This window comes from Mirounga angustirostris, unplaced genomic scaffold (assembly GCF_029215605.1).
Source record: "Mirounga angustirostris isolate CCGP_5_RB_7025 unplaced genomic scaffold, mMirAng1.0.hap1 SCAF_6, whole genome shotgun sequence".
NCBI lineage: Eukaryota > Metazoa > Chordata > Mammalia > Carnivora > Phocidae > Mirounga > Mirounga angustirostris.
In genome coordinates this window covers 124,489,512-124,509,987 of record NW_026991714.1, presented here as the reverse complement: position 1 = coordinate 124,509,987, position 20,476 = coordinate 124,489,512, and the positions used below count along the sequence as shown (strand labels likewise).

General features: G+C 40.0%; 1 protein-coding gene across 4 annotated transcripts in view; it reads left to right on the top strand.

Annotated features, from left to right (window-relative positions):
- Positions 1-20,476, top strand: part of ARHGAP19 (Rho GTPase activating protein 19) — a 66,027-nt gene that overhangs the window by 5,870 nt on the left and 39,681 nt on the right. For all 4 annotated transcript variants that reach the window (XR_006791354.3, XM_045878539.3, XM_064595104.1 and 1 more), the window contains exons 2-3: positions 16,375-16,640; positions 19,066-19,146. Coding sequence is in view for 3 of the 4 variants with exons in the window: in XM_045878539.3 (XP_045734495.1) it covers positions 16,375-16,640; positions 19,066-19,146 (347 nt within the window). In the remaining variant the exon portion in view is untranslated. The remainder of the gene's footprint in view (positions 1-16,374; positions 16,641-19,065; positions 19,147-20,476) is intronic.

Genomic DNA, 20,476 nt, shown 5'->3' with positions numbered 1-20,476 from the left:
CAGCAGTGATCATCATTTTCTTCTTGAAGATACCCTCTGGTTACCTTGCTTGAACCCTCTTAACTATACTTTTATTAACCATCTTTTAGGATAGGTTTTTTTCTAGAAATGCCAGAGCCCATCTATTTTGTGCTGTTGGTTTGCTAGTTTTACTTGATGTATCAGTCAGGGTTCAACTAGGACACAGAAACTGTATAGTAATTTGAACAAAGAATGTTTAATACAAAGAATTATTAAAAAAATAATTATTAACTATAATGGGATTGGAGTAACAGGGATTGGCTAGTAAGATGTAAGAGAGATCTCTAAAGATTATACAAACAGTAGATAATCAGAATCAGCTTATATATATCTATATATCTATATCAAACTCATCATGCTTTACACTTTAAATATCTTGCAATTTTATTTGCTAATTATACCTTGATTAAAAAAAAGGAAGAGGGACACCTGGGTGGCTCAGTCAGTTAAGCGTCTGCCTTCAGCTCAGGTCATGATCCAGGGGTTCTGGGATTGAGTCCCACATCAGGCTTCCTGCTCAGCAGGGAGCCTGCTTCTCCCTCTACCTGCTCTGCCTGCCACTCCCCCTGCTTGTGCTCTCTCTCTCTCTCCGACAAATAAATAAATAAAATCTTAAAAAAAAAGTTAAAAAAAAAAAAGAATCGGCTATAATCCTTAGGGCTGAGGTAGAATGTACAAGGAAGAGATCCAGACCTTGTTTAAAGCATGGCTATGGCTCACATTGGATGGCAGAAAAGTTGCTGTGGTAGAATTTGTTGGAAATTCACCTTATAGAACCTACTAGAAATCCACCCCTGAGGGTACTGGGGAAAGCTGTTCATAGGGAGGTGTGTTGGAGGGAAGCTACTGGTTTAGGGATGCTGCTGAGTGCTGGAGACTGCAGGAGGCTGTCACTGGAGAAGCTGCCCTTGCTGCGGGAGCTGGTGCTGGTGGAGCTGTGCATACTGCAGGAACTTGCCCAGCGGAGCGCCCTCCAACCAGGAAGGGAAAGCTGCTTCCTCCTGCAGTGTCTCTCCAGTGCTCTTTATTAATAATGCTCAACATTGTGCCAGCTGGAGAAGGAAATATACCTAAAGGCTCCAGCTCCATTTTTGCAGAGTAGGCAAGGATGGGTGAGAGGTATTAAATCCATAGCTGGCACATGTGGAGAATCATCTCCCTCCGGTTCCGTGCTTCCCGTGCGGCAGCACTTCCTAAGACCTTTATAGACAAGTATGAGATAGTGTGTAGGATCTGAATGGATGAGGAGGGACAGAAAGAAGTCAGGACAAGAAAGTGATTGGTGGTTAAATTTGCATTGACACAGTTATTTGCATGTAAGTTTGTAAAGGTCTGTATGCTTTGCAAGTAGAATGACTGTTTCCTGGATTAAAGAACCTGGAGCAAGAGTCTTAAATTATGTTTAACCTAATAACTATTGTTTATCTGTATTTTATTTTTTGAGGCATGCTGGTATTTAAAGTATTAGTATTACCTTATTATTCTTGGCAGTTTCAGACTTGCAAAGATCCCAGAGGGTGTGTTGTTTATTGATACTTTTCTCTCAAAGCAGTGTGTGTCTTTGAGCAAGCTACTTTCACATTTCCCTATCTTTTTACCTGGAGCTTCTGATAGGTAGTTATATGAGGTTTCAGAAATTGGTGTTTGTAATGATCTTGAAATATACATAATTTCAAAAGAGTTACTGCCAGGGTCTAATGTACAGTAATTTTTTTGGTCTTGTTCTAGGACTAGTTATTGTACCTGAATCTTTGGAACACCCTTTATCCTGAATTTAAATTTAACATCAGTGTCAGTTATTTGGTGTAACACAGCATTCAGTTGAAAGTTTTGCCTTTTTTTAAAAGATTTTATTTATTTATTTGAGAGAGAGTGCCAGCGTAGGGGAGCATGAGCAGGGGGAGGGGCAGAGAGAGAGGGAGAAGCCGACTCCCCGCTGAGCAGGAAGCCCAAAGCTGGGCTCCAGCCGCTTGATCCCGGGACCCTGAGATCACAACCTGAGCCGAAGGCAGATGCTTAATGGACTTAGCCACCCAGGTGCACGGACTTGGCCACCCAGGCGCACGGAGGGTTTTGCTATTATTTATTTATTTATTTTTAAGATTTTATTTTATTTTTTGACAGACAGCGAGAGAGGGAACACAAGCAGGGGGAGTGGGAGAGGGAGAAGCAGGCTTCCCGCTGAGCAGGGAGCCTGATGTGGGGCTCGATCCCAGGACCCTGGGATCATGACCTGAGCTGAACGCAGACGCTTAACGACTGATCCACAGGCGCCCTGAGTTTTGCTGTTTTTTAAAAAGAACTTTTGAATAATGTAGAACAATGAAAATTGCTTAAACGAGTTGAGCTGAAGAACCAAAGGCTGCATGCCGTGTGCTGTGATTGGTGCATTTGGCTGAACAGAAGTTCACATCTGTCAGGAAAACCAAGACTGGCTTATGAAAAACTGAGAAGCATTGGAAAAATGGTACAGAAGGGAGAAGCACAGGAGATAAGACAAAAATTAAAAAACGACAGTATGGAGAAGAGAGGGTGACTTTCTAGTAGAGGCTGCCAGCCACAGCCACAGGGGTAGGCTTTGGAGGCAGGGGTGATAATGAGCCCAGCAAGAAGTGATCTCAGAGAACAGAGATTTCCCAAGAAGGAGGTAGAGAGAGAGAATAACCAAAATGACCACAGAGGGGCTTGGATTTATACTAGCAGCTGACATTTTTAACATTTATATTTGTTAGGATTCTTTCAGTTATATGTGACAGCAACTTAAACTAGCTTAAGCAAAGAGATGCTATTGATTGGCTCAAGAAACTGAAAAGTCCAGGGGGTAGATCAAGCATGGCTTAATCTGTATTGAAATTCTCAAATCTCAATGTCACTAGGCATCTGCCTCTTACTTTCTTAGATCTGATTTCCTGTGTATTTGCTTTCTGAAAAGGTAAGTTCTTCACCAAAGATGGCAGTAATCGACCACCAGCAGCTTCAATCTGGCATTCCATAGGTTTAGCCATCTTAGCATCCAGCAAGAGTCTTGGAGTTGAGTCTTTTTCTCCTTTTTTGATTTTATGGGCCTTTGCCTCAGTCAATGAGGAGGGTAGAATGTTTTGATTAGTTAAGCCTGGGTCAGGTGCTCACACTTGCTGCCCAGGGAGTAGGGATAACCCACCAAACCACATATACTGAAAGATGGGGAGAGGTTATTGCCCAAAGGAAAATTGGGGTGATGTTATCAGAGGAAAGGGAAGATAGATGTTGGGGATGCAAAAATAACAGATGTGCACTGCACTATCTTAGTAACCCCCTGTACACCCCCCTTTATTTAGGGTTATGTTTTGAAAAGGGCTTGCCGATAATAGGTGGAGAACACATTTTATGTTTCTTGAAAAAACCAACCAAAAAAAAAAAGGCCCCTTATTGGGACACCTGGGTGGCTCAGTCGGTTAAGCGTCTGCCTTCGGCTCAGGTCATGATCCCAGGGTCCTTGGATCAAGTCCCATGTCGGGCTCCCTGCTCAGCAGGGAGTCTGCTTCTCCCTCTGGCCGCCCCCCCCCCCCAGCTTATGCTCCCTCCCTCTCTCTCTCTCTCTTTCAAATAAATAAAATCTTTAAAAAAAAAAAAACTCATATATTAGAATGCCATCTTTTCAACACTACATCATCTCAAGAGTTGGTATCATTCAGAATGAATGGGAAAGTATATTGTGTTTTCCCAAAGTGGAGGTTGCTTAAGACTAAACACTTACAATTTCAAAGGATTTTTAGCAATTGCCCTAAGAGCTCTTTATTATTTACTTATTTTAAAAGATCTTATTTATTTATTTGACAGAGCGAGACAGCGAGAGAGGGAACACAAGCAGGGGGAGTGGGAGAGGGAGAAGCAGGCTTCCCACTGAGCAGGGAGCCCGATGTGGGGCTCGATCCCAGGACCTTGGGATTATGACCTGCGCCCAAGGCAGATGTTTAACGACTGAGCCACCCAGGCACCCCCTAAGATCTCTTTAAAATAATGAGGCTAATGTGTGTGTGTGTGTGTGTGTGTACATATGCAAATGCAATAAAACAAAAATTGTTTGCATCCTAATTTTCAAAGTCATCTCATTGGGCCTCCTAGGTGCTCATGTGCTAATCGTACCTGCAGTTGGCTACTTGTATTTTTGAAAACAGAGGTAGTGGGGGAAAAAAAAAAGAATAAAACCTTAGTGAATTTTAAGCTTCCGGAGGCCAGCAACTTAGTTTAGTATCTTGTCCCTATACCTTAGAATTTCTTAAAATTACAAAGCATTCAGTAGATCATGGTTAGTTTGATTTTAAATGACACATGAGTAACTGTGATTTCACCTTCTTATGCTTGTTGATGAAGAGATTTATGATTAGGTTCATAGAATATTGACTAAGGTAATAGAAGCTCTTTTTTAAGAACTTGTGTGAGATACAAATGTCACATGCCAGAGCAAAAGCACTTGCTGTCTCTCTTGGATAGGATCACTCTGGACTTTGGAACAAATGGATTTAGAAGTAGTCTTTTGGGACCTGATGTGATCACACATAGAAGTACTTTGTGTATTAGTTGCCTGAGGCTCATATTATTTAAAGTCTGTTGGAAAAGAGTCTCCTGAAGTTTGGACTATACTTTTCTGAGTGGTAAACAACTTTTAGGTAATGGTAAGAGATACTGTATTGTCAACAAAGCATTTTATAGAACTTTCTCCAAATAAATAGGGAATTTTGATGTTATTTTTCTAATACAAATAAACTTTCTTCTTATTCTGCCTGAGGGAGAAAAATTGAGAGAGGTGATGGCAACAGAATTAATACCAATTCTTGTGAAACCCAAAAGGATAAAAATTGACAAGTAAATAGATGTCAGTAAATTTGTGTTATTGATACTTGGAGGAAGTATAATTCGCTTTCTTGACTGAGAACATTGCATTGTCATTCCATAGGGCGAAATCTTAGGTCAGGTTTCCAAAAAATGTTAAGGTTAAGAAGATAAGCAATCAGGAATTCTTCAATTTCTAACTAGTTTAATTTAATTCAGATTAAGTTGCTCTAGTACTTTGAAATTAGTTTGAGATCAAATATAGGGGTCAGATATGCTTTTGCAGACTTTTGGAGTCTAAATTAGAGATAAGAGGTCTTAATTACAAAACCTTGGACAGTTACTCTAAGGGCAGCCCTTAGAATGTAAATGTTTCAAAAATTTTGTCTAAGAAATTGGATATAATTTCCTGAAATCTTGTGGTACTACTTACTAACTCTGAACTGTTTCTGTTATTTAAAAATCCTGGCAGCTTGGACACATGGGACCTGTTTTATCCTTTCTCTATATATACAGCTTTCATGATACCAGTTTAAATTTGATATATAGAAAAAGGGAAGAATAATAACTTCTTGTTTAATATTTCTATGTATTCTTATCTAACAGCTCTCCCAGAAGCGACACAATGAAAGCCATGTTTCAGAGCCAGAGGTTTGAAAAAGTAGTAAGAGAGTACATACTTCTCTTAGGGTGGTAAGTCAGATTTAGACAGCTTTAAATATAGCTCGTATTTTGATAGATGTTGCCAAGGTTGTGGTTCTTGGAGAACAAATCAAGTTAAGCAATTCACTAGGGAGGAAACATTTCGTTTTGTGGGTATGCAGTTTTGGTAGCAGTCAGCCAAAAGATACATCTGCAGGATAAGTTTTTTTTTTTTTCCCCCCACTGCCTTGAATTTTGCAGATTCATGGGTTCAACATGCCTGAAAAGCACTTGCATTTCATTATTCTGTAATTGATTTTTTTCAGCTGTGGATTCTGTTTCTAGTCCTTTCACTAAGCAGATCGCCTTACATGTAGAGTTCCATCTAGTGGTAAGAGTAATCATAGCAGATGATAAGTAGGTAATGAAAATTGTTTTCTTTTCTTTTTTTTTCCCCCAGTGTAAGCTCTACACCCAATGTGGGGCTTGAACTCACGATCCTAAGATCAAGAGTCGCATGGTCTACTGACTGAGCCAGCCAGGTGCCCCCAAATTATCCTTTTTGATAAGCTTTGCCTCTTACCCTTCTTTGGGATGGTTGCCAAATACATGCATTTAAATACTAGAGTCCTTGCTATCTCTGTATGCCTATATACCTAACTACTAATTCTCCTGGTTCTGGTTATCTATGCAAAAACTTTTATGATGAGGAAATTGACCATTACTATTAACTTTGATTTTTTATGATATTTACATCAAGTAGTAGCAAGATTTACGTCAAAGCTACTTTTTTTTTAATTTGTCTTGAAAGATGTGATTCTACATACAAGTATGTAGAATAATATAATCAATATTTTCCTATTGCCCAGCTTCAACAAACCTTAACATTTGCCATATTTACTTCAGATGAATCTCCCTTTTTCCATAGCTCAGTGATTTATCACAAAAATATGGCTAGCACCATGAAAATTCCCCTCATACCCTCTTGCCTACTCTTAATCACTGTCCCCCAAAGGTAGCCATTATCCTGAATTTTATGGTAAATATATCTTTGCTTCTTTTTACAGTTTTACCACTTAAGCAAGTATTGCTAAACAATATGCTTTTGTCTATTCTTAAAATTTGATGTAAATGTCATTGCATACTTAGTAAGTAGTGTGTGGGTGGGTGGGTGTGTGTGAGACTTCTTTTGCTCATCATTATATGTGATTCATCCATGCTGATGCATATGTCTGGAGTTTGTCCATTTTCATTGCTGTAAAATATACCATTATATATGCCACAATTTAAAAAATCATTCTGCTGGATGTTTTGGCTGTTTAGAAATTAATGTTTCAGTGAACATTTTTTTTTTTTAAGATTTTATTTATTTCAGAATGAGAGAGAAAGAGCATGCGAGCGTGAGCAGGGTGAGGGGCAGAGGGAGAGGGAGAAGCAGACTTCTCCACTGAGCATGGAGCCGGATGCGGGGCTTGATCCCAGGACCCTGAGATCATGACCTGAGCTGAAGGCAGATGCTTAACCAACTGAGCCACCCAGGTGCCCCAGTGAACATTCTTGTTTGTGATTTTTGGTGCACCTGTGGCTACACATGTTAGGCATGTTTTAGAATTGATGGGGTCATAGGACACACTTTTGTTCAACTTTAGTAGATAAGACCAGTTTTCCAAAATGGTTGTACCAATTTATAGCCCTGCTATCAGTATAAAAGCATTACACTTAGTTTCTCTAAACCTTGGTATTGTCATTCTCTTTAATTTTATCCATTCTGTTGGATAATAATATGTCATTGTTTTAAAACTTGGATTTCCTTGATATCTAATGAAGTTAAACAGTTTTTTTTCCTTCATGAATATATTGGGTATTTGGCTACTTTTTCTTTTTAAAGATTTTGTTTATTTATTTATTTATTTATTTGAGAGGGAGAGTGAGAGAGTGTGGTGCATACTTCCTAGCCGGTGGAGGGGCAGAGGGAGAGAGAATTCTTAAGCTGACTCCATGCTGACCCTGAGATCATGGCCTGAGCCTAAACCAAGAGTTGGATGCTTAACCTACTGAGTCACCCAGGTGCCCCTTGGCTACTCTTTTCTTATGAGATTTTATTGAAATTTCATGCCTGTTTTTCTTTTCTTTTAAATATTTTATTTATATATTTGACAGAGAGAGACACAGCGAGAGAGGGAACAGAAGCAGGGGGAGTGGGAGAGGGAGAAGCAGGCTCCCCGTGGAGCAGGGAGCCCGATGCAGGGCTCGATCCCAGGACTCTGGGATCATGACCTGAGCCAAAGGCAGGCGCTTAACGACTGAGCCACCCAGGCACCCCTCGTGCCTGTTTTTCTATTGGGTTGTTTGTTTTTTCTTATTGATTAGTAGGAATTCTTTGTATATTCAGGTGAGCCCCCCCTTTTTTTTTTTGCTATATATTACAGATATATTTTCCTATTCTGTGGCTTTCTTAATGATGTCTTTTGATAAGCACAAGTTCTTATTTTAATGAACTCAAATATGTTAATCTTTTTTTGTGGTTAATATTTTTAATGTGTTATTTTAAAGTTATTTAAAAAATCTCCCAGCCTTGGTTCAAGAGTGTATTTTTCTCTATTACCTTCTAGTAGGTTTATCATTCTGCTATTCACCTTTAGATATGCTGTTTACCTGGAATTGATGATCTTTGTGTATAGTGTGAGATAGATATCAATTTTCACTTTTCCCCTCTGTAGATATCCAAATGTTCCAGCACCACTTAGTGAAAAGGTCATCCATTCCCCACTGATTTGCAGCACCACCTTTATCCTGAATCCAGTAAAGAAAGGAAGTAATAAAGATAAGAGCAGACATTCATGAAATAAACAGCAAACATGTAATAAGGGATTCAGCAAAATCAAAAGCGGGAACTTTGACAAAGCTAATACAATTGATAAACTTCTAATAAGATTCATAAATTAAAAAAGAGAAAACATAAATTATCAACATCAGGAACAAAGAGGAGGACATAACTTCTTTCTTTTTAAAGATTATTTATTTATTTATTTGACAGAGAGAGCACAAGCAGGGGGAGTGGCAGGCAGAGGGAGAGGGAGAAGCAGGCTCCCCGCTGAGCAGGGAGCCTGACTCCAGGCTCCATCCCAGGATCCAGAGCTGAAGACATACTAGGGTCATGACTTGAGCTGAAGGCAGACGCTTAACCGACTGAGCCACCCAGACACCCCTCTTAGGAACTTTTTAATGGTTCCTCTTTTTTTTTTTTTTAAAGATTTTATTTATTTATTCATGAGAGATAGAGAGAGAGGCAGAGGCAGAGGGAGAAGCAGGCTCCCCGCAGAGCAGGGAGCCCGATGCGGAACTCGATCCCAGGACCCTGGGATCATGACCCGAGCTGAAGGCAGTCGCTTAACCGACTGAGCCACCCAGGCGTCCCTCTCTTTTTTTTTTTTTTAAGATTTTATTTATTTATTCATGAGAGAGAGAGAGAGGCAGAGGGAGAAGCAGACTTCCCGCAGAGCGGGGAGCCCGATGCGGGACTCGATCCCAGGACTCCGGGACCATGACCTGAGCCGAAGGCAGACGCTTAACCATCTGAGCCACCCAGGCGCCCTTTAATGGTTCCTCTTAAGAACTACAAAGTTCCATAGTGAGAGGTGCCTGGGTGGCTCAGTCTGTTAAGTGTCTGTCTTCGGCTCAGGTCATGATCCCAGGGTCCTAGGATCGAGCCCTGTGTCAGGTTTCCTGCTCAGCAGGGAGCCTGCTTCTCCCTCTCCCTCTGCTCCTCCACCTGCTTATGATCTTTCTTACGTGCATGCGCTCTCTCTCTCATGAATAAATAAAATCTTAAAAAAAAAAAGTTCCTAAGAGAATATTATAAACAAGTTTATGCCAATAAAGTTTGAAAATTTATACAAAATAGATAAATTCCTAGAAATGTCCAACTTACCAAAATTAATATAAGAAGAAATAGAAAATTTGGATAGTCCTGTAACATAAATTGAATATATACATAAAAACCTCACAAAGAAAACTCTAGGTTTAGATGGCTTCATCAGCCAATTTGAGAAAGCATTTATTTTTTTATTTTTTATTTTTTTAAAGATTTTATTTATTTGCTAGAGAGAGAGAGAGTGAGAGTACAAGCAGGGGGAGTGGCAGGCAGAGGGAGAAGCAGGCTCCCCGCCGAGCAAGGACCCTGATGTGGGACTCGATCCCAAGACCCTGGGATCATGACCAGAGCCGAAGGCAGATGCTTAACCAACTGAGCCACCCAGGCGTCCCTTGAGCAAGCATTTAAAGAGGAAATAACACCAGTCTCACGTAAACTTTTTCAGAAAGTAGAAAAATAAGACCTTCTCCCCAAATAATTTTATAAGGCCAGCACAACCTTGCTATAAAACCGAATGAAGACAATACAGTAGTCCCCCTCTATCCGTGGGGTTTTATGTTCCAAGACGGCCCCCTATGGATCTGAACCTGTGGATAGTACTGAACCCCATATATACTTTTTTCCTATACCTCCACAGCTATGATAAAGTTTAATTTATAAATTAGGCACATTAAGAGATTAATAGAGGTCTCTTATCTAATAACTAGGTATAATAGAAATCTCTTATCTACTAACTAGATAAAAGGGAGCAGTAAATAATGAACTAGAACAATACTAATATAATGAAAGTTAGGTGAATGTGGTCTTTCTCTCAAAATACCTTTTGTGCTATACTCACCCTTCTTGTGATCGTGTGAGATATTACAATGCCTATGTCATCAGATGAAGTGAGGTGAATGATGTAGGCATTTTTGGTAGTTGTTAGGCTACTGTTGATCTTCTGATGGTAGGTCAAGAGGGGGATTATCTGCTTGTGGACCACAGAAAGTGAAACTGTGGAAGGGGGTGTTGGGCTACTACAGGTGTCCCCTGCTTTTTTGAACGTTTGTTAGGCCTCTTTGCTTTTAGGAGGGACCTACATTAGTGCCTGTTTTCACTAATGAAAGAAGCCCAAAGAGGATTTCCACTTTTACAAAACAGACAAAAAGTGAAAATAGCATTTAGCATTTGTTTTCCAGTGAGCCATTATAGAGGCAGTTCAGACCCTGATCAACAAGAGTGGCCCCCCCAAGCTCCTTCCCCGAGAACTATACTCAGCATCTCAGCAGCAAGCTGTCCTAAGTTGGAACTGTGTCTGTGGGCATCTGTGCTTTATCTTGATTTACTCTGTGCACCCACCAGGAAAATAGGTCCTAAGGGATCAAAAAAGGCTAAGAGGGGCTAATTTTGGGGTCTGGGGATGCTAAAAAAATTTTCCATATAAGTTAATGGTAATTGCTTCTTTATTTAATGCCATTTTGGCTTATGAAAGATTTCATAGGAACTCTCTACTTTCAGAAAGCAGTTCCACAACAGTCTCACTTGTGAATGTATATGGAGAAACCCAGACTATTAGCAAACCAAATTTAGCAATATATAAAAATGATAATATAACAACATTCTAGAAATACAAGGTTGGTTTAACATTAATCAGTGTCATTCACCACATTAACAAAATAAAGGAGAAAAATCATATCAATAGATGCACAAAAATAGGTAAAATTAAGCACTGACTCATGATAATAAATAAATAACCCTTAGCAAACTAGGAATAAAAAGATATTGCCTGAATCTGGTAGTTTTTGCCAAAATGATGGATGGGGAAAGATACCATTCTTCAATTTGCTTACCCTTGTAACTTTATTTTTCTTTTTTAGAGAGAGAGAAAGAGAGTGTGCATGCTTGCGTGAGTTGGCGGTGGGCAAAGGGAGAGGGAGAGAGAGAATTTTAAGCAGGCTTCCATGCCCAGCATGCGGCCCGTCGTAGGGCTCAGTCTCACAACCCTGAGATCATGAACCGAAATCAAGAGTCAGAGGCTTAACCTACTGAGCTGCCCAGGCACCCCTACCCTTGTAACTTAAAGTTGAGATTCTTTTCTTATTGTGTTAGTCACTTAGGGCCCCTCCTTTATGAATTATTTGATCATATCTTTTGTCTAATTTTCTTTGAGTGTATTTTTCTTCTAAATTTTAGACATAAAATTTTAGATTGATAAGTTCTGAATACTAATCCTTTTATATGCATGACAAGTTTTTTTTTTTTTTCCCCAGTTTATGGCTTTCTAATTTAAGGTTTTAAATCTATTTATGTATTTATTGTGAATGGGTAGTATGTTCACATGAATCAAAAATCCAGAAAATACAAAAGAACATACAGTGAAAAGTTTTTCTCCCACTCCCGTTTTTTCATCCAGTTCCTCTCTCCAGAGGCATTTTGACTTCATTTTTAAAGAACTTTGTTCATAATGTCATTTGTTGTACACACATTTAAAATTTTAATGTAGTTAAATATATCAGTCTTTTCTTTGTGGATTATGCTTTTTATGCCTTGTTTAAGACACATTTCCTCTGCCTCAGTTATTATTCGTTGTTCTTTTCTAACTGTTTAAAGTTTGGCTTTTCATATTTTGATCTTTTTTCTATTTTTTATGTATGATGTGAGGTAGGGATCATCCTTCCCTCCATACTATAAAAGTACTTGTCCTTATACTCTTACATTATATGATTGTTTTGTCTAATACAACTTTCAGTGTGATGGGAGACTACTGTTGAGCTTCATCTACATGTTGGCAAATACAACGAACTGGTCCAGTTTATTTCTGTTTTGTTCCTACTTGCAAATGAATGCTTAGAGTCCTGATGAGTACTGCCTTTCAGGCCCCATAATGTGTCCTTGTGTCCTCTCACATGTCTGGAATTTGTGTAGGCTGGGATAGGGCAGGGAAAGGAGGGTTCCTTTGTCACAACAAACAAGGAGAAAGCTTTTTTCCCTGTCTCTTCGGTTTACCAATGCCTCATCAGAAGCTTTCAGCACTTATGTAAGAAATTAAATTTTTTTTCTTGAACCTTGAGCAAACTTAGACTTTGTTTTAAAATAAGATACTGTGGAGTAGGAAGTTGTTTTTGCTTAAATGTAGTATTCTTTTCTTTAGTCCTAGAAATCTCTTAAAGTTCTTAATCATGTTCCTTGATATTCTCGGCTTTATATTGTGGTATTGTGTATTCTGTGGAAAGGGATTAGCAGCCTGTGTGGTATGGGGGTAATTAAAAAATGTAACCCACTCTATCTTTTCTGTCTCCCATCTTCCATTTCACTTCTTTTTAAATCATTTCTCTCTTTTACATCCTGTCTTACCAGATAGATGCTCCACTCAGAAAAAGTGAAAAAAGAGAAGTAAAAAACTAGGTTAAAGACATTCAAATGGGGCAAAACAAGAGTGATGATTATGGGAAGAAAGGGGAGAAAAAGCAGAAAGAGAAAAGAAACTGAGATTGGTTATTACCTGTGGGTTAGGACTTCCAAGGGAACTTTTTCTGGTATTCTTTGTGAATAGGTAGAGAGAGCCTTGAACTTACTTATTTTTCTACCTGTTCTACCTATTTAGGAGGGGCCAGACTTGGGGGTGATGGCCAGGTAGGAAGGACTCTATTGAGAAACTATGTAGCTAGGGCTTTGTGCTTCTAGCTCCTTTCTCACTTTTGTATTTGATCCAGTTTAGTGCTGGAGGGTCATCTGTGATGGAAGTTTTAGAATCTTAACCGAATATTGCTCTGGATATTAATAAAATAAAGGTCTGAAGGTTATATGTCTGTTGTGTTTCTACTTCAGGAATGTAATGGATGCTATTTATGCATATTTATATGTTAGAACTAATTTGATCTGAAATCTGTTTTTCAGAATTAAAAGGGATGTGAAGTCCATAAAATGATAGTTCAGACTCAGTAAATTATAAGACTCTGAAGTGCTAACACATTTCATGATTTTTCTGGCTCAGAGTAGTGATTTCTCATTGGCGGTGATTATAAACAGTAGTTTTATATTGACTCATGTTTCTTAACTGAAATAAGCTGACACACACAAAAAAGAGGTTTGTCAATGGTTTAGGATACACTTGCTTTTGATTTTAATTGCCTTATAATCATTTGTACCTTTACAGGGAAAATAACCTTTCCTTGGTATAAAAAGGTCAAGTCGATAAGCAGTTTTAGATCTCTTTCTTTAATGACTTTTTGGCTTGAGAATACATGTTCATAATTAAAAATTTTTTTTTTTTTAAAGAATTTATTTATTTATTTGACAGAGAAAGACACAGCGAGAGAGGGAACACAAACGGGGAGTGGGAGAGGGAGAAGCAGACTCCCTGCCGAGCAGGGAGCCCGATGAGGGACTCGATCCAGGGACTCCAGGATCATGACCTGAGCCGAAAGCAGTCGCTTAACCAACTGAGCCACCCAGGCGCCCCATAATTTAAAATTTTTATGTGAATTCTTTTATTATCATTTCAGAGAAAAGAAGGAATTTAGTAAGCCAGCAATTGAAGATGTGGAGAACTGAGTAAAATTATGTAGTCATTTTTCAAGGAAGAAGTGATGAACTTTGAAGTTTTCCCATGCCATGTTTTCATTATACCATTATTAGAAATTATCCATTAGTGTTGACAAAGTAGATTATAGATTACTAATATTTAATATTTAGAGTGTCATTTTTCCTGGAACAGTTTTTTGGTACCTAGGATGTTGTGGAAGACTTTTAAGTTGTAACTGTTTTTTTTTTTTTTTTTTTATCATGGGAATGTTTATATGTGTCAGGTGAATTTCAGCTTCGCCTGACAGATGTGATGACTTGTTCTTTCTGTTTTGTGTTCTGTCTACTCATTGGTTATATAACAGATGACTGTTTATATAATAAGGATTAGAACAAGCCATTAGAGATGATTGATAATGGATACAAACAAGTAGTGTTGTGTCTGCTATCAGAGATGGAATAATATAGTTCTTATATGTAACATGTTAAAAGTACAAAGGAGTATAGTAGTTAGGCATTGGAAAACAGTGAATAGGGAAGAAAATATTTCTTGAGAGTCAAAGGAGCTTTGCCAGGAATATAGCCCAGGTAATGTAGGAGTGGGAAACCAGTTAAGATCAGGGGGCAACAGAACATATCTGCTTAATATTATTCAGTGACAGAAAAGTGAAATTAGGGGCAAGATAGAGAATTTTTCCAAGTGCCCTAGAGAGAAGAACCTGTCTGAACAAAGGTTGGACTTGGATGATGGGTAGAGTCATCCAGAGTTGAAGGATGTTAAAATAGAACCTATTTCTGGACCTGGGTAAGGTGGAATTAATATCTATTTTATATACTTGTAAATGCCTTTCATTCTGGTGAAGGCGGTTCGATTATGAGGAACAGAATCCAAGGGCAGCTGTTTCAATTAAAGCGGGCTGATTATTAGAAAACGCCTGTGTAGGCTCCCTGCTCTGGGGGTTGGGGGGTCTGCTTCTCTTTCTCCCTCTCTTTCTCTTTTGAATAAATAAATAAATTCTTTTTTTTTTTTTTAAAGATTTTATTTATTTATTTGACAGAGACACAGCGAGACCAGGAACACAAGCAGGGGGAGTGGGAGAGGGAGAAGCAGGCTCTCCGTGGAGCAGGGAGCCTGATGCGGGGCTCGATCCCAGGACCCTGGGATCGCGACCTGAGCTGAAGGCAGAGGCCCAATGACTGAGCCACCCAGGCGCCCCAAATAAATAAAATCTTAAAAAAAAAAAAGAAGAAAAGAAAGAAAACACCTGTGTAGGGACCCAGGCACTAAAGAACCCTATGGGTAGAGTAAATGTCTCCAAAATGTCTATTACACTATTTAGATGTAATTTTAGCTCTTTTTTTTTTTTTAAGATTTTATTTATTTGACAGAGAGAGACACAGCGAGAGAGAGAACACAAGCAGGAGGAGTGGGAGAGGGAGAAGCAGGCCCCCTGCGGAGCAGGGAGCCCGATGTGGGACTCGATCCCAGGACCCTGGAATCATGACCTGAGCCGAAGGCAGATGCTTAACGACTGAGCCACCCAGGCGCCCCTGTAGTTTTAGCTCTTAAATAGGCTCATGCTTACTGTCGTGTGGTTTCTGTGGCATTTGAGACTGGCCTAGATGTTGTACTGTGAGCAGTTGGGACACTGCATGGAAATACTGACCAGTACAGGCTGTAGTGCCAAGAAAGCCTTAATTCGCTATTACCCATTGCTCTGTGAGGAAGAGCAGCGGCAGGCCTGGCGTCTTATAAGTATTTAACAGTAAAAATTCAGGGTTTGGCTATTTTATTTTATTTTTATTTTTTTTAAGATTTTATTTATTTATTTGAGAGAGAATGAGAGAGAGAGTGAACATGAGAGGTGAGAGGGTCAGAGGGAGAAGCAGACTCCCCGCCGAGCAGGGAGCCCGATGCGGGACTCAATCCCCGGACTCGATCCCCGGACTCGATCCTGGGACTCCAGGATCATGACCTGAGCCGAAGGCAGTCGCTTAACCAACTGAGCCACCCAGGCGCCCAGGGTTTGGCTATTTTAATAAGGAAATGTGTTCTGTGTGACTACCAAATTTAATATACTGTTGGGCTTGCGAGGCTGTAAGGATCTGTATCTTCTTATGGCATATGCCTGAAATTAAGGGGCAAATTCGGGTCTTATTTATTTGTTTATTTATTTATTTTTAAAGATTTTATTTATTAGAGCGCGAATGAGCACGAGTGGCGGGGAGGGGCAGAGGGAGAGGGAGAAGCGGGCTTCCCGCTGAGCAGGGAGTCAGGTCATATTTAGAGGTTATTTGGTATCTTTTTATTAAATGAAATTCCTAAGTATCTAGGTGCGTATAACCTAAATAGCAACAAGCTCAAATTGTCTTCTTTTGTACAGTGAGCAGATTAAGGATTAGGTTTTTCAAAAGACCAATATGTAGATTAACCCACAGAAAGAGTAAATAATTGTATGGCTTAGCGTGAGAAAAATGTAAAAATGATCCCCCTAAAGTGTCTTCTGTTTTATTTTTTTCAGTGATGCCATCTGTAATTTTGTTATCTGCAATGACTCTTCCCTTCGAGGGCAGCCCATTATCTTCAATCCTGACTTTTTTGTGGAAAAACTCCGACATGAGAAACCTGAGGTGTTCACCGAGTTGGTGGTCAGCAATATCACAAGGCTCATTGACTTACCTGGAACTGAGTTGGCTCAGCTGATGGGGGAAGTGGACCTTAAATTGCCTGGTGGGGCTGGCCCGGCGTCGGGATTCTTCCGGTCTCTAATGTCACTCAAGCGAAAGGGTAGGGGATGTGTCTGTGAAGGGTGGGCAGGTCTCAGCTCCTCCCTGGGCTTCACCTCCTAACATCTGTACATTCACTGAGTTGCTATTATGTAAAGTATTTTTTTTTTTTGGTCATTTTTCTCATTTTCTTAAGTAGTAAAATCTTTTTTTTTTTTTTTTTAAAGATTTCATTCATTCATTTGAGACACAGAGATACAGAGAGAGAGAGAGAGAAAGCATGAGCAGGGAGAGAGGCAGAGGGAGAGGGAGAAGCAGGCTCCCCGCTGAGCCAGGAGCCCGATGTGGGGCTTGATCCCAGGACCCTGGGATCATGACCCGAGCCAAAGGCAGATGCTCAACCATCTGAGCCACCCAGGCGCCCCTTAAGTAGTAAAATCTTAAGTTAGCAATACAAATTTTATTTTATTTTTTAAGATTTCATTTATTTGACAGAGAGAGACACAGTGAGAGAGGGAACACAAGCAGGGGGAGTGGGAGAAGGAGAAGCAGGCTTCCCGCCATAGGGAGCCCGATGTGGGACTCAAGCCCAGGACCCCGTGACCTGAGCCGAAGGCAGATGCTTAACAACTGAGCCACCCAGGTGCCCCAGCAATAAAAATTTTAAAAAGTAGCTAAACTAAAGCAAGTATATCAGTCCCTGAGAGAGATGACATGATTTAGTTTAGGTAGTTACCAGGGGCACCTTGATTTTCATGCCCTATGACATTGCTGGAGAGTATAGTAAAGAAAGTTTGAACATTTTTTTTTTTTTTTTTAAGATTTTATTTATTTGCGAGAGAGAGAATGAGAGACAGAGAACATGAGAGGGAGGAGGGTCAGAGGGAGAAGCAGACTCCGTGCTGAGCAGGGAGCCCGATGTGGGACTCGATCCCGTGACTCCAGGATCACGACCTGAGCCGAAGGCAGTTACTTAACCAACTGAGCCACCCAGGCGCCTGAAAGTTTGAACATTTTTTATTGCAGTTCTCAAATGTTTTCTTTCTATGGACTGCTTTGATAAGGCAAATACCTATGAGTCACCCAAAATAAAAGCCTTCCTAGAAAATAAATTGTGGCACTGCTTTTGATAAGATATTAAAGAGGTACTATTTGATTTTATTAAGTATAAGGAAATCATTTATGGTAGAAAAAAGTTTAAACATTATAACAGATCAGGCCCTATACCAACACTAGTGGATAATCTGTCATACCTTGACAATCGTGGTTCTAAATTCTGTTTATTTCTTTATCTATTTTAAAGGTTTTTGTTTTTTTTTTTAAAGATTTTATTTATTTATGAGAGAGAGAGAATGAGAGAGAGCACATGAGAGAGGGGAGGGTCAGAGGGAGAAGCAGACTCCTTGCCGAGCAGGAAGCCCGATGCGGGACTCGATCCAGGGACTCCAGGATCATGACCTGAGCCGAAGGCAGTCACTTAACCAACTGAGCCACCCAGGCGCCCTATTTTTTTTTTTTTTTTTCTGGCTACAAATTTATTCAACACAAAACATCTCCAACTTTACTGAGGTGGCTGACCACGTCCACGACCAAATCCGCCTCTAAACTGGAACTCAGTTGCTGACCCAACCCCGGCCTCAGCTTTCTTGTCGGCACCAGGGGGCACAGCGCTTCATCTGTAGGTGTCTCTGTCAGCTCCCCTCGTGTGAGTCTTGCAGGTCGCTCTCCCTCCAGACCTTTGGGCCGTGGTCGGCCAGTCTCAGGGCGCCAGGCGCCCTATTTTAAAGGTTTTATTTATTTATCTTAGAGTGTGTGGGCTCAAGTGGGGGAAGGGGCAGAGGGAGAGGGAAAGAGAGAAACTCATGCAGACTCTGTGCGAACTTGGAGCCCAATGCAGGGCTTGATCTCAGGACCCTGAGATCATGCTCTGAGCTGAAACCAAGAGTCGGATGCTCAACCGACTGAGCCACCCAGGTGCCTCACTGTTTTTCTTTTAAGTTAAATATCAACACGCTAGGTATTGTTACTTTTTTTTTTTTTTTTTAATTTTATTTATTTATTTGACGGAGAGAGAGACAGCAAGAGAGGGAACACAAGCAGGGGGAGGGGAGGGCGAGAGGGAGAAGGAGGCTGCCCGCTGAGCAGGGAGCCTGATGCGGGGCTCGATCCTAGGACCCCGGGATCATGACCTGAGCCAAAGGCAGACGTTTAACGACTGAGCCACCCAGGTGCCCCTAGGTATTGTTACTTAAATAAGAAGATGGTCTTTGCCTTCAAGGAACCCATAGCCTAATATTAAACTTTCAGAGAGTTGATTGAGAGTTGTTGCATTTTTGGGTGTACTTCCAGCTTTAAGGTTTTGTTTACTGAACTCACTGTGAAAGCATTTGCTGAACTGTTAACATGGGATGCTTGAGTGGCTTTAAGAACAATGATTTTGTACTATTTATAGAAAATATAGCTCTGTCTTGTCATATGTTTTTTAGAAAAAGGAGTGGTATTTGGATCCCCATTGACGGAGGAAGGCATTGCCCAGATATACCAACTGATTGAGTATCTACACAAAAGTAAGACTTCTCAAGATTTTGTTGTTCTTTGTTAATGAAGAGTTGTCAGTTTTCTGTTGAAAGCTAACTTCCTTGAGTTAGTAGGTGTCAATGAACAAAAGACACTAACCAATGATAATTTTAGGTGGTATGTTTCTAAATATATTTCCTTTTAAATTTCATCTCATATATTGGTTTGTTTTATACTCTCAAAGATGTAGATAAATTAGATAGTATCTATGAAATCACATCTTCCCCGTGACTCAGGCTTTTTTTTTCTGGAAAAATACATTGTCTCTAAAGAATCATAATCTTTACTCAAGGGAACATGATTTATCACCAAAGATAATTTTCATCTCTGTAATTCTATAATTAAAATATACTCTTTGCTTAATTCCTGTTTATTTTGTAGTAGTCATACTGGTTATGTCTTGCTCTAAGTGCTTGGTACAGTTGAGTGTATGTGAAATGTGTGGGGTGTGTGATGCTTTGATAAATTCAATGTGAATGCTTATTTATGACATTTTATGTGGGGCACTGTGGTAGGAGCTAGAGCAGAGGTTGCAAACTGATGGCATAAGGACTTGAGTCCTCTGTGTTCATATTTTGTTTGGTTGGCAAAGGATGAAATTAAAAATAAAATCAGTTATCAGTGGAGAATGGGGAAAGTCCAGGTTTTCGAATTCTTTGGATGATAGGAAGATCTAGTATCCTGGGGCCCCCACTTGGACACAATCAACTGGAGCACAGGTATGTGCTCTCTAGTTTGTTTTGATTCCCATTCGTTCATTTATTATTATCTGCCTGGCCCTCTAGGCATTTGAACTTGAACCCCTGAATTAGGGGGCTATACAAAAATAACTATGTGCCTAAGCTGAAAACATGAACTCTCATGGTTCTTCCAGATCGAACCAAAACTATAATTCTCATCTTTCTTTATCCTCTTAGATTAACTTAGAACCTAGTTGGAAAGGAAAAACAGTTCAGTTGGGATGATCCTAAGCTTCTGGGAATCTCAGACTGAAAGGTGATATGACAGGTTAGAGTTCTAATTTCTGGGGCAGTGCAGAGACTCTAGTTTTATTTTGGACTGGGAAACCATTTATAGGAGCAACAAACTTCCACAGATGAATTCAGCCCCTCCAGACAAAGTCTGAGATGACCAAAGGGAAGGGGGCCTTCTGGGAGATTTGGCTTTCTTCCAACTTATTTTTCAAGCTCATTCCAGTCATTGTTTAGGTTAAATTCAGTCTCCAGATGTGCCTGGTCCTGGGGAGACTGTCTCCAGGTGCTCAGGGATGTTCAGATAAGTCTCCTCAGGGGCCAGTAGGTTCGAAACTTTTCTGGGAAA